Here is a 22,612-nt window from a genome sequence, read left to right on the forward strand (position 1 = left end):
CCATTAAAAATAAAAGATACACAAAATAAGAGAACCAGTCTTAATTACACTGCGTTTAATCCCAAACGGTTTTTAATGAACTAAAAAATATTTATGTAGGTATAACAAATGTTTGGACATTAATCTGTGGTTGAATGAAACGAGACGTTGATTTACCGTGAAACTTTCATTTTTAATGGGCTAATATCTAACGTCATACCATGATCTACCATACCATGCATGTTAAATGTATTTTTGCCTTGCCCGTTGTCATTAGAAGTACAAAATCCATTGATGCTTTCAAACGACAAGTGAAAGATTATCTTTTCTCTATCTGATTAATTCTTCATTTTAAAAATTGGCATTCTTTATTTATGTATTTATATAATTATTTATTTTATGATAGTTTGTTTTCCTTGTGCCTATAATTATTAATATATATTCTAGTATTAGGTACAAATTTAACATATAATTTTGTTTGATTAATATGTATATGTATATGTATGTATATAATTTCAACTTTTCCAATTTGGTGAATTTTCTTTTATTACAATCTCCTTAAAAAATACATTAAATGAATAAATGAGTATACTTTATTTGCATTATACAATATAGGGAATAAGCAAGACGATTAATAAATGTAACGATACAGTTGTATAAGTACAGTGAGGCGGTCTTATTGCTGAGAGCGATCTTTTCAAGACAACCTTAGAGTAATGGACTAATTGTTGTACAAGTAGGTATGAGAGTACTGTATAATTAAAAAAAGCATCTTTTGCAAATTAAAAATATATAAAAATTTCATACATATATATAATATCTTATACAACTTGCAAACTCAACTATTGTTTGAAAAAATGTACTGTACTGTATGTGTAATGTACTGTACTGTGGAGGAATAAACGGGATGCACGAATACGAACGAATAGCATGCCACGCATCCAAGAAATGTTGGTGAACTCCAGCTCATGGTAAGTGAGTGATGAAAGAATCAGGTCACATAATTCCTTAAAACGTTCTCCATTACACAGACGATATAAAATGTATATTTTTCGTATTTACAATGTTGTTTTTTTTTTCAATTCAAATATCAAAGATATAATAATAAAAAAGAATTGTAGAATTACATACAAATTTCTCAATTTAAACTCGATTACGGGCAATAACCATCAGCTAATATTCAATTAAAGAGAACTAAAAGGTTGTTAATAAAAAATATCGTGTCGTAAAGCGGTTTATTGCTTTTTGATTTCTGACCAACGATTGTTTGGGGCTCTTGTTGAAGATTAAGAAATTGCGCTTTACGCTGCCCGATTGGACTGATAAAAATCTTAATTATAATAAGATTATATCTTATTTTTAATAAATGTATGACACAATACATTATTTTGTTTAAATGTATTTAAAACTTTATAGTGTTTGCTCGTAATATCGCTCGTGTGAATTTTCGAAGTAGGTAAACCAATTTTTTTTATATGTAGGTACGTATGTACGTAGCACGTAGCCTATGAACGCCTGCAGTACCAGAGGTATTACGCACGCATTGCCGACCCTGGAGAAACCTCTTTAATCCCCTTTTGAAGAACCCCATACTGTAGTCTCTTGGGAAAATCTTGGCAGGGAGCTGATTCCTGAGTGTTCGTTGGAGAAAACATCTCTGAAACCGCGTTGTACGCGACCATTAAGGCTCTAGAGTATGAAATAATAAAAATTTTTTTTTTTATTTTTCTAGACTACAATTTGATCCATTTTGTTAGTAACAATTTCCTTATAAACTATATCAGTCAAGAAAAAAGAAGAAAAAAAGAAAGAAAAAATCAACAGCCGGCAATGAATTAATAATACTTTTAATTTTACTTTTAATTTTTAATAAAAGAAAAACATATAAAAAACAAAATAAATGTAGCAGTGTTTGTGTAAAGGACCTAACTCAGCATATGTCGCAGTTTCAAATCTGAAGCTACGACATTGATTTTCAGTAGGCCCTAAATACGTACGTACGTACGTAGTTTATTGCTTAAACCAGCTTACAATTATATGTAGTCTGGATTCCTGAATAAGAGCTGTGTATCAGGTATCAGTTTCATTCAATATACACAAATCAATTTACAACTGATCCAACAAACAAAGACTGATATTAAAATACAGATTTAGTTTCGCCCATGATACCCCCCATGCGTTGCCATTCCTGAGGACTCATGTGTTATTTTTCTGTACCCAGTAAATTCACGCCATATCCCACCCTTCAAACTGAAACACAGCCATGCAAACACAACTGCTTCACGGTTGAAACACGAATGAGACAGAGGTACCCAAGCAATCGACTTTTGTACAAACTGTTATGTCCGTGGTACTGCTCATGTCTATAGGCGACGGTTACCACTTTCCATCAGGTGGGCCGTCAGCTTGTTTGCTATTCTAAGTTGCATAAAAAAATATATTTAGTCATATACATTGATATGAAATAAATGATATATTAAAATGAAGCATACATAACAAACACTAGCTGTATTTGTGAAAAGCGAATCTATTGTAGTTAGAGACAGTAATTTTTACGTGATATGGGAACAAACATAAAGACAGAGAAACAATTTTCTAAATATTATTGTTTGGCACACATTGCTCTTATTAATGGGTTATATTTTTTACAGATACCAGCTTTGGCCCGCTGCTTCGTCCGTGTGGTTTTCAGAAGTGGGAAAACCAATTAAATAGACAAGTTAAAATACACAAGTTTTCAACAGATTTCAAAAAGGAGGTATTACAAGTTAGTTGTATGTTTTTCTTTTTGTTTATTACTTCATAACTCCGCCAGTTCGAAACTGATTTGGAAAAAATATTTTTTTATCTGAAATAATATCCTTATATATGATAATATATAAATAGAAGTTTTATCAAAATCGGTTTAGTGGTTTAATGTATAGATCAAAGTAACGGAAAAGGAACGTGTGGACCATTCTACGCCGGGATTACACAGCTATATTCATGTTAATACTCTCAGGAATTCATCTGAAATAGTAGTTTTATAATTTATATAAAATAACAACAAGTTTTTTATTTATTTATTTATACTTTTGTACACATTAAAATATGTCTACAGGACGGACTTAACGCCTGATGGCATTCTCTACCAGTCAACCGTTACGATAAACAGAGAGAGAAAATAGCGGTGCATTGATTTAACAAAAACAATTTGTAAATATAACTAAATATTTTGAGAAACATTTTTTTTTATAAAGCATGGGGTAAACGAGCATGCGGCTCACCTGATGGTAAGTGACTACCGCTGCCTATGATTACCCACAATACCAACGGCATTACCGGTGTGTTGCCGGCCTTTTAAAAAGGAGTATGCTCTTTTCTTGAAGGTTACAATGCCGTATCGGTTCGGAAATACAGCTGCTGGAAGTTGATTCCAACAGCATTATGTTCAAAACTGTAATTTTTTTTCTAAATCAAGTTCTAAATTGTTCATAAGATAAACGTTTAACTACTAACCTAATAAAGTCAAAATGTTGTTCTGTGGTCGACAGAGCATGAAATGATAGCCACGCGTGCTCCGTCGTATCGCATCGTATGTTTTTGTTTAGTTGTTTAATATACATGAATTCACTTGTCTGCTTGTGATTTTTTTTATACAACTTAGAATGGCAAACAAGCTGACGGCCCACCTGATGGAAAGTGGTAACCGTCGCCTACAGACATGAGCAGTACCATGGACATAACAGAGTATACTGTTTCGCCGATGATAACCCCCATGCGTTGCCATTCCTGAGGATTCAGTTGTTATTCCTCTGTACCCTGTAAATTCACGCCATATACCACCCTTCAAACCGAAACACAGCCATGCAAACACAACTGCTTCATGGTAGAAACACGAATGGGACAGAGGTACCCGAGCAATCGACTATTGTACAAAGTCTCCCTCTGGTTATATTGATTATTGCACTTGAACAAAAGATACAGTGATTAGTGTAACAACTTGTTAGCAAGGGTGGATTTATCTCTAAAAGAGATCTTTTCCAGCCAACTCAATGCAGTTAGAGAGAAAAGAATTAGCGGGTAATCTAATGCAGGAAAGGTACAGGAATAAAAGGTTGTCTGTAAGAGTTTGCCCTAGCGATAAGACCGCCATTTGTACCTATGTGTATATTTCAATCTGTATTTATGTTACTGTATTTCACTTGAATTATTCACTTGTCATTGTATATTTTTGTTTGATGCAATAAAGAGTTAAATAAATAAATATACAAGTTTAATAGAATACAAATAAATATAAACATACAAATTATAAACTGCTGAATACAGACCTCCCCTTTGGGGGTTTGCCAGTAGTTGCCATAATTGGCAGACGACTTGGCTACCGTAGTTGGGTATTGCTGACGTTTTAAGACGAACGTTGCTGCCCATGCCTCGAACATTAAGTTAGCTTAGTCGCTTCTTACAACACCCATAGGAAATGGTGGCCCCGGCATAGAAAAGACCACCTATTCTATGCCGGGACCACACATATAGTATATAATATTAGTGAAGATAAAAATAAATTAATAATGAGAACGAAAAATCTAGTCCTATCGACTCTTAAATAGAGTGGCATCCGAACTGGGAGCTATTCAGGTTTACGACTCTGCCTTAAAAGTAACGTAACGCTATACTTCGAATACTTACCAGCTGCAACATTGTTGACGATGATCATACAGGCTAGCTGTTAATAATAAAATCATGATATCATTCTGTCTGTATGAAGAATCAAGGCTAGTAATTGAATTATAAAAAAAAATTATAAAGTAAAAAAATTATAAAAAAAAAAATTATAAAATTATAAAAAAAAAAGAAAGTGGAAACCGTCAGCAATAGCTATGAACAATACTATGAATATAACAGAGTGATTTTATCGCCCATGATACCCATGATATATAATGACGATGATGGTATTTGAGAACATCAGTTCTCTTAATATTCTAAGGTTTTCAATACTATACTTGCGTAGAGGGATCATCAAAATCATCAACGTTCGAGTTCCCAGCCACTAAGCGTCGCGGTGCATAGCGCATTCGCAGATTTGTTCACATTTGACCGCATTGCAGTGTCAAAGCCGAGCTTATTTATGTCAGCCGTCCGCGCTCCGTGTGGCGGGAACGTCATTTTCATACATCCCCATCCACGTGGATGTTTTACTCATCCCACTTATTTATAAAAAAAATAAAACCCACTAATATTACTTCCTTATTAATATTTTTTTTTATTATTACTATTATTATTATCAGAATATTCAATATTTAATTAATTCGTTAATTATCGAGTCTTGGGAGACGCATACATACTAATGGTAGAGAAATTAAACAAAACAATTATAATTAAGTTACGTACGTAAGTAAGTATACGGAATTCCACAAAACAGCACCTAAATCAGTTTTATCCCCTTTTTTAAATATTTTTAGTTTACTTTAAAAAAACACTAGCAAAATTAGGTTTATTACCTCTACTAATGTTGTAAATGTGAGTTTTTTATTTGTATGTTTTCTCTTCGTTAGAACAATAGGCAAGAAATTTGGTACACAGGTACTATTTGGAATGAAAAAGGACATACGCTATTTACTATACCAATTAATTAACATATCCTGAACCCGAGGGCGAAGTCGCGTATTAAGATAATAATTATAATAAGTATATATAATAAGAATCCCATTTTAGTGCCATGGATCAGAAACTGCAATTACTACTTAAGTCCACTATCAAATACTATAGTTGATTCTATTTACCAAATCTGTAATTATGTACATATTTGGATACATGGATAGCATTTTCAAAAGGAAAAGCTCCAATTATACCTGCATTTTTTGTTTATTTATGTATTAATAATTATGTTTCCGATCTAGATAGTTTTTACTCATTTATTGGTGTCATAGTATAATTTTCGCCAACATTAAAATTGCAGAATAACATCTTATTTCCCACATTTATATTTGATTTTCTCAATCCGCATACTTATTCGATATTTTATCTAAAACATCATGTTAAAATGTGTTTTATGTAAACACCGCATAAAATTATAGCAATGGATGGCAAACTGCAGGCCGCAGGCGCAGTCAAGCTTGCACGCAAGTGGCAATACCATCACCTGCTGTGTCGTAGCTATAAATTTGCTCATTTGAATCCCACATAATATAGTACGTTGCACAAACGTTCGCGGGCGCTCGCACGTGGAATGTTAATGGTGTTTTTTGCGGGGACCAATTGAAGTTACTGCTGCAACTTTGATAAAAACATATTTGTACTGATCTTTAAGATCTAATAATTCAGGGTTGGCACTTAAGAAATTGTTTTGGTAAAGCTTAAATAGGGCGAAGTCTAAAATCAATTGCAATAGCTTGGTAAATCCTTAACCTGATTTTTTTTTTTTATTTTTGAAGATTATTTTAGGTTCAGATACATAAAAGGCTAAATGGATTTTAATAACATTTTATAGTTAGATGAAGCCATATGATCCAGTCTAGTTCTGTTCACACGAAAGTTAACTCTCTCTTTACTCTGATTTTGCAAATTTTCTCCAGTCTCTCACTTTCGAGAGATAGTCAATAGCATCCTTTTTAAAACATCACCAAATCCTAACTGCGGTTGCCAAGCCGATTGCGAAACGTGACAACTACTAGCAAATCTCTTCAATAGGAGAAAACTTATATTCAGTAAAGGACAGTTAACGGCTGATATGATGATGATGATGATGATCATTATTTGTTTCAATCCTTTCGCTCTATTACACATACAGGCCAAACAAGAGCCACATCACTTTTTGCACAGTGATGCAAAAACTAGTAGATTTAATCTCAAAGTAGGCAAGTCCAATTATTTATCGATAATATTTTAAAATTCAATTATAACAGAATTATACAGACAAACACACTTTCAAGACTCCGTATTAACCTTATTATGCAAATTGAAATGTCATCAACATCTAACAATACAGTAAACTAAAACAAATCAGGTCACAACCGGTTTTAGCCGGTTCAAACTGCAAATTTAGGATAATGTGGAATTGATAAAACATAAGCCGCGGCCCATAACTTATCGGGAACCGAATTCATTACGGACGGGGGCGTTTTTATATCAATTTCGATGAATCGAGTGAATCGAGTATTGAGTGATAACTCGAGCCCACCATCGGCGTTCGTGCTCTCGATATAATTTTGATGATGCCTGATTGTACACAATTCGACACGATCGAGCCGATGATTTCCGATTTTTTTTTCGTGGAACTGGATTGTTTCTTGGAAGTTTTCGTGTTGTTGTTACATTTTATTGATTTTACGCATTGGGAGCAATCAATTTTTATGCGGAAGTTCGTGTGGTAATTTAAAACAATGTTCTCGTATAATAATTAAGACATAACGATTATTGCATGTTTTTAGATTAGAAATCTAATTTTTTTTACCAAATTTTACAAACTTTATCATCAACTGTATTTTTCTTATACTTGCAAGAAAATAAAAATTAAATTAGGTGTTATCTTTGCTAATTGTAAATACAAATTTATCATTTTTTTTTTATATAATAATTGTTTCAATCATTCCCATATGTTAATTTTGTGAAACACATTGTTTTTTTATTTCTAAAAGAGAATAAATTAAAAACTATGCTTAGTATCTTTAATTTTGCAATACTTTCTACCTAAGATTGTTTGTTAATAGAAAATTGAAGAGTACGAAATAATAGGTTAAATAAATAGATACGAACATAATATACTAGATTATATCGAATTGATTAGGTACAGTAATAAAGTGGCAGCATACCTATATATTTAATTCTTCTCTGTACTTGTTTTTAATATACCCGTACATAATTTGACCATAGGATCTCACGCTTCCTAGTTTCACAACTTACACTCGATTCGTATACAATAATCGATTTAATATTTTTCACACACTCGATTCACAAAACCGCATATCTCGTGATCTTTTTAATGAGCACTCTATTTAAACCTCCGAAATCTAACAATAGGCCCAATCAGCGTTCGGAAATCACAAACCACTACCGTTAGTGCATCACTATAATTCGTATTCGATATAATCATGCTCGATTCAGTATCGATACAATGATCGACATAGTGACGCCCTGTCCACCGGCCAGACATAGTTACAAAAGAAAAGAAAGTGTTGAGTCCGTTAACTATGTTTAAATTTGGAATCGTTGCATTTAGAATCGATATTAAAATGACTTTGTTATTTGACGGAGCGAATTTCGTATAGTTTTTGTACGCGCATATATTATTCTGTGAACTTTCACCGTATATGCGATTTTATTATTTTAATGTCATAATAGGTGTAATATTTAAAAGTAAAATACAATAGTAACATAAAATCATAATAAATGAAATTTAAAAAAAAGAGTAAAAATAAAAAGTTGTCTGAGAAAGAGATTGCTTAACGATTAGACCGCCTTTTATACTTTTAATTTTATTAAAATAAATACACAATAACAATAACATAACTAGTTTCTGCCCGTTACTTTACACTTGGATTTCAGAAATAGGAAAAACCAATGAAATTGATCACTTCTAGATGGTATATCAAGATCACCAGAAGGAGACTGTACAAAAGTCGTTTGCTTGGGCATCTCCGTTCTATTCGTGTTTCAACTGTGAAGCAGTTGTATTTGCATGGCTGTGTTTCGGTATGAAGGGTGGGATATGGCGTGAATTTACTAGATACAGAGGAATAACACCTGAGTCCACAGGAATGGCGACGCATGGGGGGTATCATGGGCGAAACTGTATACTCTGTTATGTTCACGGTACTACTCATATCTATAGGCGACGGTTATTACTTTTTATTAGGTGGGCCGTCGGCTTGTTTGCCATTCTAAGTTGTAAATTAAGTTCGACCTTCAGGAACATTTTTTTTAATGAATGATAATGGAATGGTAACCTCACCTGCGCTAACTGTATACACTGGCGGGGCACTAGTTAGTGATGATAGGTGAGAATGAAAAGGCAGGTCAGTTAGCTCATCGTGATGCCTCACTCTGCGTGTTTTACCGCTTGTACAACAGATTGTGTTCAGAGGAATTATTCAATATGATGCCTACGGCCACTTTCTATCATAGTACGGCTCGCCATCGACAGGAATTTCACTCTCATACCTTACAGCCTAAATAGTCGCGTACAACGCGGTTTCAGAGATGTTTTCTCCCACGAACACTCAGGTTATGGAATGAGGAGGTTATGGAACCTCCCTGTCGAGGTTTTCCCAAGAGATTACAGCATAGAGTTCTTCAAAAGGGGGATAAAGAGGTTTCTTCAGGATCGGCAACGCGCGCGTAGTACCTCTGGTATTGCAGGCGTTCATAGGCTACGGTAACCGCTTACCATCAGGTGGGCCGTATGCTTGTTTGCCACCTCAGTGGTATAAAAAGAAGACTTCAACTATTATGGAATTTCCGGTCAGCAAAGTGTTAAAATGTTATCAAATTCGTGCACCACGGAATCGAAACAATTTCTTTCTAATGCAACTATCACTCCACTCTTGTCTTGCTTGTATCAAGTCTATAATTTATTATTTAACTCCGCCTTCGACTTTAACAAGTTCAAGACCATAATCAGAGCAATCGAGACACCTTATTACATACTGAATGGCGGTGTTTCTCGTCTTAATAACAAAACGTAAGCGACACTTAAGGAAACGGTAACCTTAATGTTGTTTGGTGCTCGGTTTCGAAATTTGAATTCGGATTTCAACGCCATTTTACTATACTCGAGCGAATTGCTCGGGCAATGGCCATACCATTAATTTGGTATAAAGGGGCGAATTTTTATGTCATTACATCGCATATTGAATGACATAATAAATAAGTATAATTATGTACTTATTTTTGTGGCCAGAGCCGGTACCGGGATTGTTATCGCATGAGTCCAGAGTTATTTCTTAATTTGAATATCAATTAAATAATATTTAAATTCTAATACAAACTTTTTAATTTTTTTTTATATAGCTATCATTGAAGTGGCAAACAAGCATACGGCCTGCCTGATGGTAAGCAGTCACCGTAGCTTATGAAGAACTATGTACAGTAGTTTCTTGGAAAATCTTCCATAGGAAGCTCATTTTTATTATAACCTGAGCGTTCGTGGGTGGAAATGTCTCAGGAACTGTACCTTAGGTGACCATTCTAGTTCTAAGGTATGGTTGTGAATTCTTTTTTATATATTTTTTTGATTTCGAATATTGAATTGAGATTTAAAGTTAACGCCTCGACTTCAGTGTCAATTCTTTTTTAAAATTAAAAATTATTTTACAATTTTAATACATCTAACTTTTATAGATAGATAGATAGATAGATAGATAGATAGATAGATACTCTTTATTGTTTCCTCCATAAGATTATAATAGTGAACTTATTATAAAAAATATTACACTAAGAAAACAATGGGCGCCCGTATCGCTAAGAACGATTTCTTCCAGGCAACCTTTGGATAAAGAGAAGTAATTATAAACATACATTTATACCTAATGCATAATTCGAATATTATAAATGCAAAAGTGAGTTTGTTTGTTACGTCTTAAATCCTTAACAGTGAATCAATAATGAGTAAATTTGGTACATAGGTACTGTTTGAGATAAAGAAGGACATAGGCCACTATTTATTCCTGTTAATCAATACCTATGTTCCAGGGGGGAAAGGGATTGTAAGTAATGGAGACTGAGAATCCCATTGCTAGCATTATACCCAACCAGGTCGACCTCCTCGCGGTCCTCGCTGGAAACTATCATGGTTAATTGCTGATGAATTCATCATGATGTGCTAACTGGCCTGTTTTCATTCTCATCTATCACCCTTCACTGGTGCACCGCCAGCGTATCCCGTTACCATATCATTTTCATCCATCTAAAAAAAAAAAAAAGACCTATGTTCCAGCCATACGAATGAAGTCGTGGGTCAAAGCTAGTATTTAAATAACATCATTATCCAAATTGTTATTACCAAACACAAATTGTGCAATAACTTGACAAGCATCTTAACATTTATAATTAAGATGGAAATCAAGAATTAATTAGACAATATATACAAATAAATATTCCAGACTGCATTCTTGTAGCATTCAGAATGCATTTCGACAATTTAGATGCATAATTATCGTAAGAACAATCTTTCCTGGAGCATAAATAAAGCAATTTCGCTGCGGACTTATTGTTTTTTTTCTTTAGAATTTGATCCAAACTTTTTTCTAAGAAAATAATGTTGTACGAATACGTACCTCGTAATTGTTGCTAAAATGTATATTTCAGCTCTCTGCGATGGACAAACTAATTTCATTTAAGTAAACCTAAGCATTTTTTTAATAGTATTTTTTTTTATTAAAACTACCGCCCAGTTTGGAACGCAATTTCAACTGAGAAGAACGGACAAGAAACACAGCTGTTGTAATGTATATTTTTTTTTTCTTTTTTTAAACGGTTAATGAAAAACTAGTCCATAACAACGGCCAGTCTCGTTCCTACCGGCCAGCAATAAATCGATCAACAAAAAAAAAAAACAGTATCGTCCTATCGACTCGATTATTGAAAAGCGTGCAAATTACAGGGCAATCGATGAACTCGGTCTGTAATCGTCAACACGATTACCGACCTGACGGTAATTTCACTTAAATTCCTTGTAATTTCGACGTCCCACATAACGCTACCCGTATCTCGTTCATATTGAATATATTACGCCGTAATCATTATAATTTTTACGCTGTTAAAAGTCCTAATTATTTTTTTTTTACTAATATTAGAATTATAACGATATATAATAGATTATTGGCCGTGTGGTCCCGGCATAGAATAGGCCACCCCTTCCTTTCCCGTGGGTGTCGTAAGAGCCGACTAAGGGAGGACGAGGGATGAGCAGCAGCGTCCCTCTCAAAACATCTCTAAAGCCTAACTGCGGTTGCCAATCCGCCTGCCAAGCGCAGCAACTACTGGCAAAACCCCCCAAGGGGGAGGCTTATGTTCAGCAGTGGACAGTTAAAGGCTGAAATGATGATGATGATAGATTATTGGTTATTATATTCTACTTAGTTAATATTGTTATTAATTAATACTAGCTCTTGCCTGCGACTTCGTTCGCGTTTCCGTCGTTTTTCGTAAAATAAGTAGCCTATGTCCTACCTCACAGTTCAGTGGTTTTGATGTAACAGACACATTTCCCTTCACTACTCTGCTCCTATTGATCGTAGCGTGATGAAAAGTATACTATAACCTGTCCAGGAGTATGAAGAATAATTGTATCAAGTTTCGTTAAAATCCGTCGAGTAGTTTTTGTTTCTATAACGAACATACAGACAGACAGACAAAAATTTTACTGATTGCATTTTTGGCATCAGTGTCGATCACTAATCACCCCCTGATAATTATTTTGAAAATATATTTCATGTACAGAATTGACCTCTCTACAGATTTATTATAAGTATAGATAGATTATTGTTAAATATATAACATAGTAAATGTTGATATCAGCCATTACCTATTCACTGTTGAACATGAGACTCCCCCTTTGAGTATAATGACTGTGAATCTTTTTTTTATACCACTGAGGTGGCAAACAAGCATACGGCCCACCCGATGGTAAGCGGTTACCGTAGCCTATGAACGCCTGCAATACCAGAGGTATTTCGCGCACGTTGCCGACCCTGAAGAAACCTCTTTACCCCCCTTTTGAAGAACCCCATGCTGTAGTCTCTTGGGAAAACCTCGGCAGGGAGCTCATTCCATAACCTGAGTGTTCGTGGGAGAAAACATCTCTGAAACCGCGTTGTACGCGACCATTTAGGCTGTAAGGTATGAGGGTAAACTCCCTGTCGATGGCGAGCCGTACGATGATAGAAAGTGGCCGTAGGCATCATATTGAATAAAGAATAAATCTTGCTAAAGAACATTAAAACATTACCTAACCCAACTCTAACTCGATTAAAAATTAAAATATTAATGAAGTATTAATTATTTCGTAACGCGTAATTAATGACTATATGTCTTTTATCAACGTTAATTATGCACAACAAACGTTAAAATTTAAATTTTACAATTTGTTTGACATGTGTTTTATCAATTTTGCATTAAAATTGCTTAGAATCATCACCCACCATACACGTTTAGATAAACAACTAAAAATGTATGGGTTTAAATAAAATTCTACATTGGCCGACGTGCGTGGGTACTTTGATGAGGCTATCTCGACAAACTTATTTATCACGGTGAAATTAATTTAGAAAAAAAAAAAAGAACACCGACTTTTCAATAAATTTAGCAATGCCGTTTTACTTCAATCAGAAATAAATATTCGTAAACATTTTAAATTTAATATTGTACCAATAGAAAGTATTAATTAATAATCCAAGAGACTAATTAAACGCATAACGTAAGTTACGCGAAATGTGACACTAAGCTCTTAGAAATAAAGCTGATGATATTGATTTGTTTGGACACCCACTCATTGTACCTCGCCTGTTATAGTTGTTTGTTTTAATATTATACGAATAAATACTTAATTATGCTAAACAACTAATCAGTAGATCTGTGGTCTTATAATAAATTGTCTCAAGAAATGTTTTTTTTTTCTTCACATAATAGGTATATAATGTAAATTACGCGTTAACAGACGTTATTTTACGCTAGATTCCTAGTGAAGTGTGCGTGACTTAACAAACGATTTCTCGTGTCTAATTATAAATGTTAAACTGTTTTGTGTCTAATATTACAATATGAATAACATTAATTATTGCTTGATAATGATAAGTAACTGTTATTTGAATAAATAGTTCCCCACTGTGACAGGTTCCGCTATAACTTTTGTTTTAATTTTTTCTCTTTTTTTTTTTAATTCTGTGATGAAGTTTTTACGCGTTTGTTTCATTTTTTTTTTATATTTCTAACAAAACAGGTTTTTACCTTTGTAACCTGATTATTGGCAGCCCTTCACGGGCTTTAGAAATATTACTTTTAGTTTTAAGACTTTTTTTAAAAAAAGATAACTTTACGTATGGTAAAAATTAACAATATTGTTTTAACATTTCTCATAAGTTTCTGAGTACAAAGGTAAGATTATCTACATACAATATTTAATGAGAAACAATAAAATTAATGAGATATGACGAGATAAATATAATTATACAGACGATTATATGATTAATAGAACTAATGTTGACATTAACTCTCTTTTAACCTTTCGCACCTTCGAATTGCTCGCAACTCGTTTATTCTTGATTCCATATTGGCAGGTATATTTTAGTTTAGTTGCCATGGGATCCCAGCATGCAATGAATCGCCTCTTCCTTTTCCATAGATGTCGTAAGAGGTGACTAAGGGAACGTAATAGTCGAGAGATAGGCATTACTCTCACAACATCACCTAACTACGCTTGCCAAGGGGGAAAGGGATTGTTAGTAATGGGTTCTGACCCATTGCTAGCAATACACCCTATCAGGTCGACCTCCACGCGGTTCCTTTGGAAACCATTGTGGTTAGTTCTAGTGGAATTCATCACGATGGGAAAATTAACCTGCTCTCATTGTCACCTATCATCCCTCTCTGGTGTCTCGCCAGCTTATACCGATACCGAGCTCACCATGCCATTAAAAAAAAAAATCCATTAAAAAAAAACTACGATTGCCAATCCGCCTGTCAAGCGTAGCAACCACTTTTTTTATGCAATTTAGAATAGCAAAGAAGCTGACGGCCAACCCGATGGAAAGTGGTAACCGTCGCCTATAGACATGAGCAGTACCATGGACATAATAGAGTATACTGTTTCGCCCATGTTACCCCCCATGCGTTGGCATTCCTAAGGACTAAGGTGTTATTCCTCTATACCCTGTAAATTCACTGCCATATCCCATCCTTCAAACCGAAACATAGCCATGCGAACACAATTGCTTCACGGTAGAAACACGAATGGGATAGAGGTGCCCAAGCAAATGAGTTTTGTACGAAGTCTGGTAAAATTTCTATATGTAAACTATCATGTGTCGATGGACACTATCTCATAAGAAACTTCGATCCGTAATCGTTTTTCGATTACCAATGTTATAATTAATTACTTTTTGATTTATAAAACTGACTTTAACACTATTTATTGGGTGTCTAATTACCGTGACTTCATTTGAATTCGTAATCTTTTTTTTTTGTGATTAAGCCGCCCCGCTTTGTAGTCGGTTAACGCTGATAAATTGTCCAATTTGTTTTTGAAATATGATTAAAGATTTAACGAATTATGTTTAGTGGATATTTCTATGGTGACATATGGAATCGTTAACCCCAGCCTTGCTATGTTTTCTGTATTTTAAAATTGAAAATTAGGCGCGGTGTTTTATTATTGCCATTCATTTTTGATTCATTAAAAAATATTATCAGGATATTTATAGATTCTTTTTAAAATATATTTTATTATTCATTAATGTATTTTTTTGTTAACAAAACATTTTTTTTATCTTTACATTAAAATAATAATAATAATTTTATTATACGAACCGATTTAATTGTTTTTTTGTTATTATAAAATTATTTTATTTTTAATTATTAAATCAGGTAAATGTTTAGATAGCAAGAAGTGACGAGTTCTTGTCTATGATAATACGAGAATAAAATTATATTTTATGATTGAAATAATCATTAAGTTCATATCAGCCGTTAAATGTCCACTGTTGAACAAAAGCCTTCCCCATAAGGAGAGTTTTGCCAGTAGTTGCCAAGCTCGGTGAGTGAGTTGGTAACCGCAGTTAGGCTTTGGTGATGTTTCAATAGGGTTACTGCTGCCTATCCCTCGACTACTAAGTTCCCTTAGTCGCCTCTCACAACACTCACGGGAAAGGAAGGAGTGACCCATTCTATATCTACCACGACCGAACAGCTATATTTTTTAAATAGAATTAATAAATAATTTATATTAATATTATATAAATAATTTAATAATATTTTACATTCATCATTATCATTATTTCAGCCATTATCTGCCCACTGCTGGGCATAACCCTCTCCCATAGACTGCCATAAACAACGGTCCTGAGCGACCCGCATCCACTGATTCCCTGCAATAATGCATTTCAGGTCGTCACCCCATCTAGTGGGGGGTCGTCCTACACTGCATTTGCCCATACGCGGTCGCCACTCAAGAAATTTTCTTCCCTCTTTTCTCTTTCTTGAAATATTTTACATTATTACCAAATAAAAAAAAACACTTATAATTCCATTATTATTATTATCTGTACCAGAATATATATATATATACGTGTGGCTGTTATGATTGATGACTTGTAGCGTAATACGCTTGTATTACGTGTCAACGTTTGCTAAGACATAATGCCATCACTTTCTTTTTCATAGCATTTTGTTGTTCATATTTATAGTTGGCTCAAAACTGTAGGGAATATTTAAAAAAAAAGGCATACCTTGTTTATAATGTTACCTGTATTATTACTTAGTATATATAATATGTAAAACTTAAGTAATAATTGAAACAGGTAGATAAAAAACAATTAATTTTAAAATTCATATTAAAACGGAGTTGCAGTGGTAAAAGATTGGAGGAGAACATTTAAATTTTGAAATTATTCTGTTTAAAAAAAATACTAAACTCATTAATATTATAAATGCGAAAATAGGTTTGTTTATTACTTATTAGCGGCTAACCAATTACTATGACATTTAGTATATACGCATTTTAATGAGAAAAATAGGATCCTTTTATCCCGGGCGGTAAACATATCCCGATCACATGAACGAAGATGTAAGTAAAAGTTAGTAAAAAAATTATGTAAAAAAAAAAGTACAGAGTTTCCACTATATAATATTATACTGTATATATAAATATAAATCAGTGGGAGACTTTATATAAAAGTCGATTGTTGTACCTCTGTACCTCTGTCCCATTCGTGTTTCAACCGTGAAGCAATTGTGTTTGCATGGCTGTGTTTCGGTTTGAAGGGTTGGATATGGCGTGAATTTACAGGGTTCAGAGGAATAACACCTGAGTCCTCAGGAATGGCAACGCATAAGGGTTATCATGGGCGAAACAGTATACAATGTTATGTCCATAGTACGGTTACCACTTTCCATCAGGTGGGCCGTCAGCTTGTTTGCCATTCTAAGTAGTATAAAAAAAATCCCAAAAAGGGTCGACGTCAAGCGTTAGGCGTTTAGGCGGCCGATCGTAAGACTATAAACCAAATCAGTTAGTAATATGGATAAAACCAGATTACGCTGATTCCAAATAATAATTGAGATAAGGGTAGGAAGATGATAATATTATTTAAATTTAATTCAAATCCATTCAGTAGTTTTTACGTGAAAGAGTCACAAACATCCATTTATCTATCCATCCGTCTATCCATCATTACATACTTGGGCATTTATTATTTTAATAGGATTTAATATAATTAACAACTCCGCGAATACGTTTGATGACATTATTACACGTGTTATATTAATAAAATTATCGTAATCTTAATTTATATGTTTACTAATTAGTGGCTGCCAATTAAATAGAACTCTTATCTGTATTTATAAAATCGTTAATCCTGATTGATTTTTTTTTATTCAACTTAGAGTGGCAAACAAGCTGACGGCTCATCTGATGGAAATTGGTAACCGTCGCCTGTAGACATGAGCAGTACCATGTACATGACAGAGTATACAGTTTCGCCCATGATACCTCCCCATGTGTTGCCATTCCTGAGTACTCAGGTGTTATTCCTCTGTACACTGTAAATTCACTGCCATATCCCACTCTTCAAACCGAAACACAGCCATGCAAACACAACTTCATCATCAAGGCGTAGTCAAAAAACCACTATGTCTAGAAAACTGAAATTTGGAACATAAATGTACTCGTATTTTATAACAAAAGTATCTGCTGAGGATTGAAGGATTTTTAAAAATTTCGATTTGAAAGTGAAACGCGACACCAACGCGTGCAAAGCCGCAGACAACATTTAGTCCTTCATATTTCTCGGGAAATTTTCTCATAAATCATCTACGTATGCAAACTTGAATACAGAAATTATGCTCATTACGTATATTAACCGCACATTTTAATAAGTGAAAACTCATTTAGTACGATGCAATTAAAAGGTTACGACTTAATTAAGCAATTAAACAACCGTTTGTTTGTTTTTTACTACTTGCTAATAGATAATATACCTCTATAGAGATCATGTTTTATTATAATTAAACATTCAAGGACAAGTCCGTGCAAAAGGCATGAATTGTTTACGACCATTTGACGCTTTAGTGGCTTCATTAAACGCCATTAAATTTCGCATACATTTACTATTTGGGATGGTGAAAGCAATAGACTATTTTTTTATGTCAGTTAATCAACATATTCGAGTCAAGTTGTTGCTGTAGGCTAGTAACACATGATATTTCTGTAACTTTATTTATGTTTGCGACTTAAATGTATATAGGATATATTTTTGTTTTGTTTGACATATCTTTTGTATATTCACTTATTTTTTTTTTATACAACTTAGAATGGCAAACAAGCTGACGGCCCACCTGATGGAAAGTGGTAACCGTCGCCTATAGATATGAGCTGTACCATGGACATAACACACTATTCTGTTTCGCTCATGATACCCCCCATTCGTTGCCATTCCTGAGGACTCAGGTGTTATTCCTCTGTACCCAGTAAATATAAATATTAGATTATAATGAAAATGTACACAGACGGACTTATCCCTTACAGGGATTTCTTTTAGTCGACCTCGATATCTCGAAAGAAGAAACTGTGTTATGTTGTTTCTTGACAAAGACACATGCCAAGATAATTCACTAAATATATCAAGTAAGAACTTGTACAATACAGCATGACCCACGAGAGTTATTATTAAAAAAAAAAAACTACTCATAGTCAACAAACATTCGTCATTTGTAACTTATTAATTATTAACTAACTGCTAAATTAACTGATCTATCAACGTATTACCTACACTGCTGATGTTTGAATCTACAAATTTTGAATGTATTATAGGTTTTTTTATGGTGTAGGCGTACCTACACCATTACACCTTCGTAAGAATCCGATGGGAGCGAAAGATAGGAAATTTGTGTGTGTAAAGCTACAAAAAGTAGCTGGTCATTATTTTCATTGATAAATCTATCAAACATCCCAATCAACTATAGACGAGTTAAAACCATTATTTTTCTTTTAAATAAGTCTACTAATAAACTAAAATCTATTAGTAACTGAACAGTTTTCTCAAAAAAAGAACATTTTTAACTAATAATACATACATATTACTAATTTTAAAAAGACTCTTATGCACTCTCAGACAGACATTGGTGAAGTTTCGCTCAAGTTCTGACATGAGAGAGACTTTGTACAAAAGTCGATTGCTTGAGTACCTCTGTCTCATTCGTGTTTCTACCGTGAAGCAGTTGTGTTTGCATGGCTGTGTTTCGGTTTGAAGGGTGGGATATGGCGTGAATTTACTGGGTACAGAGGAATAACACCTGAGTCCTCAGGAATGGCAACGCATGGGGGGTATCATGGGCGAAACAGTATATGGTACTTTGTTATGTCCGTGGTACTGCTCATGTCTATAGGCGACGGTTACTACTTTCCATCAGGTGGGCCGTCAGCTTTTTAAAAGCAGCAATTTAAAAATTTATTTGTTTTGTAGTAAAATGATTATTGTTATTTTAATTGTTAATTAAACATATTATAAAGATGAACCCTACTAACAATACAACAAGTGTATTAAAATTTAACAAATAAAAAAATAAGGCCAACAATATAATTACAGTTATTAGACATGAATAGTATAAAATTTAAAAAGATGACCCGTTAAATCTGACAGCCAGCGCAATAAAAATATTATTATGTGCGATAAATAATAATTCACCATATCAGCCTTTAACTGTCCACTGCTGAACATAAGCCTAACCCTTGGGGGGTTTAGCCAGTGGTTGACATGCTTGGCAGGTGGAGTAGCAACTCAGACATAAGAGATGTTTTAAGAAGGACGCTGCTGCCCATCCCTCGTCCTCCCTTAGTCGGTTCTTACGACACCAACGGGAAAGGCCTATTCTATGCCGAGACCATACGGCCAAAATAATAATTACTTATTTATAATTGTTCAAAATATTATAAATAAATACGATTCAAAATATTTAATAATAATTGTTCAATAGAGAACATAAAAAATTAATATTAAAATAAATTGTTTACATTTTTGTTTCTGGCAATGTTAATTTTTCTTTTTATTTATTTATTTTTTGTTGTATAAAAATATTATTTGTAAGTGGCAATTATTGTATTTTTTGCCAATGAACAAGTCTACGTATAAAGTGTCGTGTGCTATAAATTGTCGGTTCGATAAACTATTTTAACAAAATAAAAATAAGACTTTTCTATAAACATAATAATTCTCATAGCAATAAAAATGAGATACGTAATGCGTGCCCGAGCAAAAATACACCGCGCGGTCACCGCAAATCAATTTACTCAGTTTTTACCCCGCGCGATAATATCGCTCGATTCAATTTTCTGTCGTGCGCTCGCGCGCTGTTTTGTCGCGTGCAACAGTCGTAAGAAATTTAATTTACATCGTTCTCAAATGCCATACGTTTTTGGACGATAATCTTACGGCGACATCGTAAGTTATAACAATCATTGAAATATTTCTTATGGTAATTTACATGTTTCCATCCAGAGATATGGCCATATATGGGATTATGAAGGGTCTACGACTTTAGAATGGAATAGCGAAATAAAAAGATAAATTTAAAAAAATTATGTAAAAATGCGAAATTGTTTGTCGTTTATTTTCTACGTAAGAAAGAAAAAATATGATACAGTAGCGACAAATTTTAATGTTGGTTTAAATATTTATGTAAAAATGAATTGGAAGACAGTTCATTTTATTACTAAATATAATGACGTGTTGATATAATTTTGATGCGAATTAATATAAATATATTTGCGTATTTTTTAAATTAAAAATAACTTTTAAAAAATAAACATAAAAAAATGTTTATAAAAATAAAACAAAAATATTCTTTCTTCAGTAAAAATAAACAAAATATTAAATAACACATAATATGTATTCATATTCCAAACAAGTTTTACGGTGTTGTATTTTAATTTAAAAATTAAATCTCCATTGTTAAAAATTCTAGATAAATTTTATAATTATTAAAAACTAATTTCCTAATAATTATTCCGAGCAGGTTTATAATTTAATTAATAATTTTATAGGGACCACAGACAAATTGAATGGTAACGGTAAATTAAAATATACGACACAATATTGCATGCCACTGTTTTGGCAAAACACACATATTCATAACATATTTATTACTAACATCTGTATACCGTGTTTTTCAGCAAATAAATAAATAATTATTAATTATTATAATAAAATATAAAAAAATAAAACATAAAATTTATAATAAAATATAAAAAATAATAAAACATAAAATTACTCACTTTACAGCCTTCACATGTAAATGCACCAAAATGAAATCCCGCCGCTGGCTCGCCGCAAACTTTACACTGCTGGTTCATCTGTAAAAAAAGAATATATCTATTTAAAATAAGAATTGCGCTTCATACTTTCGTATTTGGAATAATATTTGAAATAAGAATTTCATTTATATTATATTTAAAATAAGTATCAATAAATATTAAATATATTTATTTGGAAACTTATAAAAACACCAAGGGCTATGTAATGTTAAATAAATTTTTTTCCTTGTCAATTAAATATTTATTTTTTAGAAAAAAATAAACATGTAATATTTAAAAATATATTTTCTTTGTAAATAAATATTTATTCTTTTATTATAAAAAAATATTTAAAACAAATAAAAATGTTTTTAAAGCTGCCACATTCAGGTACATAACTATAAATTTATAAATATTTAAAAATATATTTTCTTTGTAAACAAATATTTATTTTTTATTAAAAAAAAACATATGTAAACAAACAAAAATCTTGTCGAAACTACCGCACTCGATTCCATAATTATAAATTTAATGTGTTATTATGTTTGCCTCAGTAATTTACTTTTGACATACCAAAGTGACGTTCTGTTTGTTGTATTTTCTCTTAAATTATATGGCTGTGAAGAGCTCGTTCCCTTTCGTTACATTTTTAACAAAAAAACCGGCCAAGTTGTTTCCGATACAGAGCTTTTGGGTTCCGTAACTATAGTTTAAGTTTTTAATTACACCGTTCCAGGTAGTAACTATAAGATATTAAGAAGATTCTGCCACTGACTGTGTTGGAGGTAATTTATAATTATTTTGTATGACTGATAATCAAATAGGCATAACAAATATATAGCGTATTTCAGCAGACTGGATTGATCATAATTCATTTAAATTTTTTTTTATATAACTTAGAATGGCAAACAAGCTGACGGCACACCTGATGGAAAGTGGCAACCGTCGCCTATAGACATTAGCAAAACTATGGACATAACAAAGTATACTGTTTCGCCCATGATACCCCTGAGAACTCAGGTGTTATTTCTGATGATCGATTTAACTTTTTATTTTATGTAAAAAAAAATACTATTTGTTGGCAAGTGCATAATTTCTGCATATACATATATATGTATAATTAAAAAAATTAAAAGAAAAGTAATAAATTTTATC

The 22,612-nt window shown here is 33.0% G+C and overlaps 1 protein-coding gene across 2 annotated transcripts in view; it reads right to left on the bottom strand.

Annotated features, from left to right (window-relative positions):
* Nucleotides 1–22,612, bottom strand: part of LOC113511373 (protein embryonic gonad) — a 179,657-nt gene that overhangs the window by 51,548 nt on the left and 105,497 nt on the right. For both annotated transcript variants that reach the window (XM_052894099.1, XM_052894098.1), the window contains one exon: nt 21,440–21,517. In XM_052894099.1, coding sequence (XP_052750059.1) covers nt 21,440–21,517 — 78 coding nt within the window. The remainder of the gene's footprint in view (nt 1–21,439; nt 21,518–22,612) is intronic.

Source organism: Galleria mellonella, unplaced genomic scaffold (assembly GCF_026898425.1).
Source record: "Galleria mellonella isolate WM207_F2 unplaced genomic scaffold, CSIRO_AGI_GalMel_v1 utg19, whole genome shotgun sequence".
Lineage (NCBI taxonomy): Eukaryota > Metazoa > Arthropoda > Insecta > Lepidoptera > Pyralidae > Galleria > Galleria mellonella.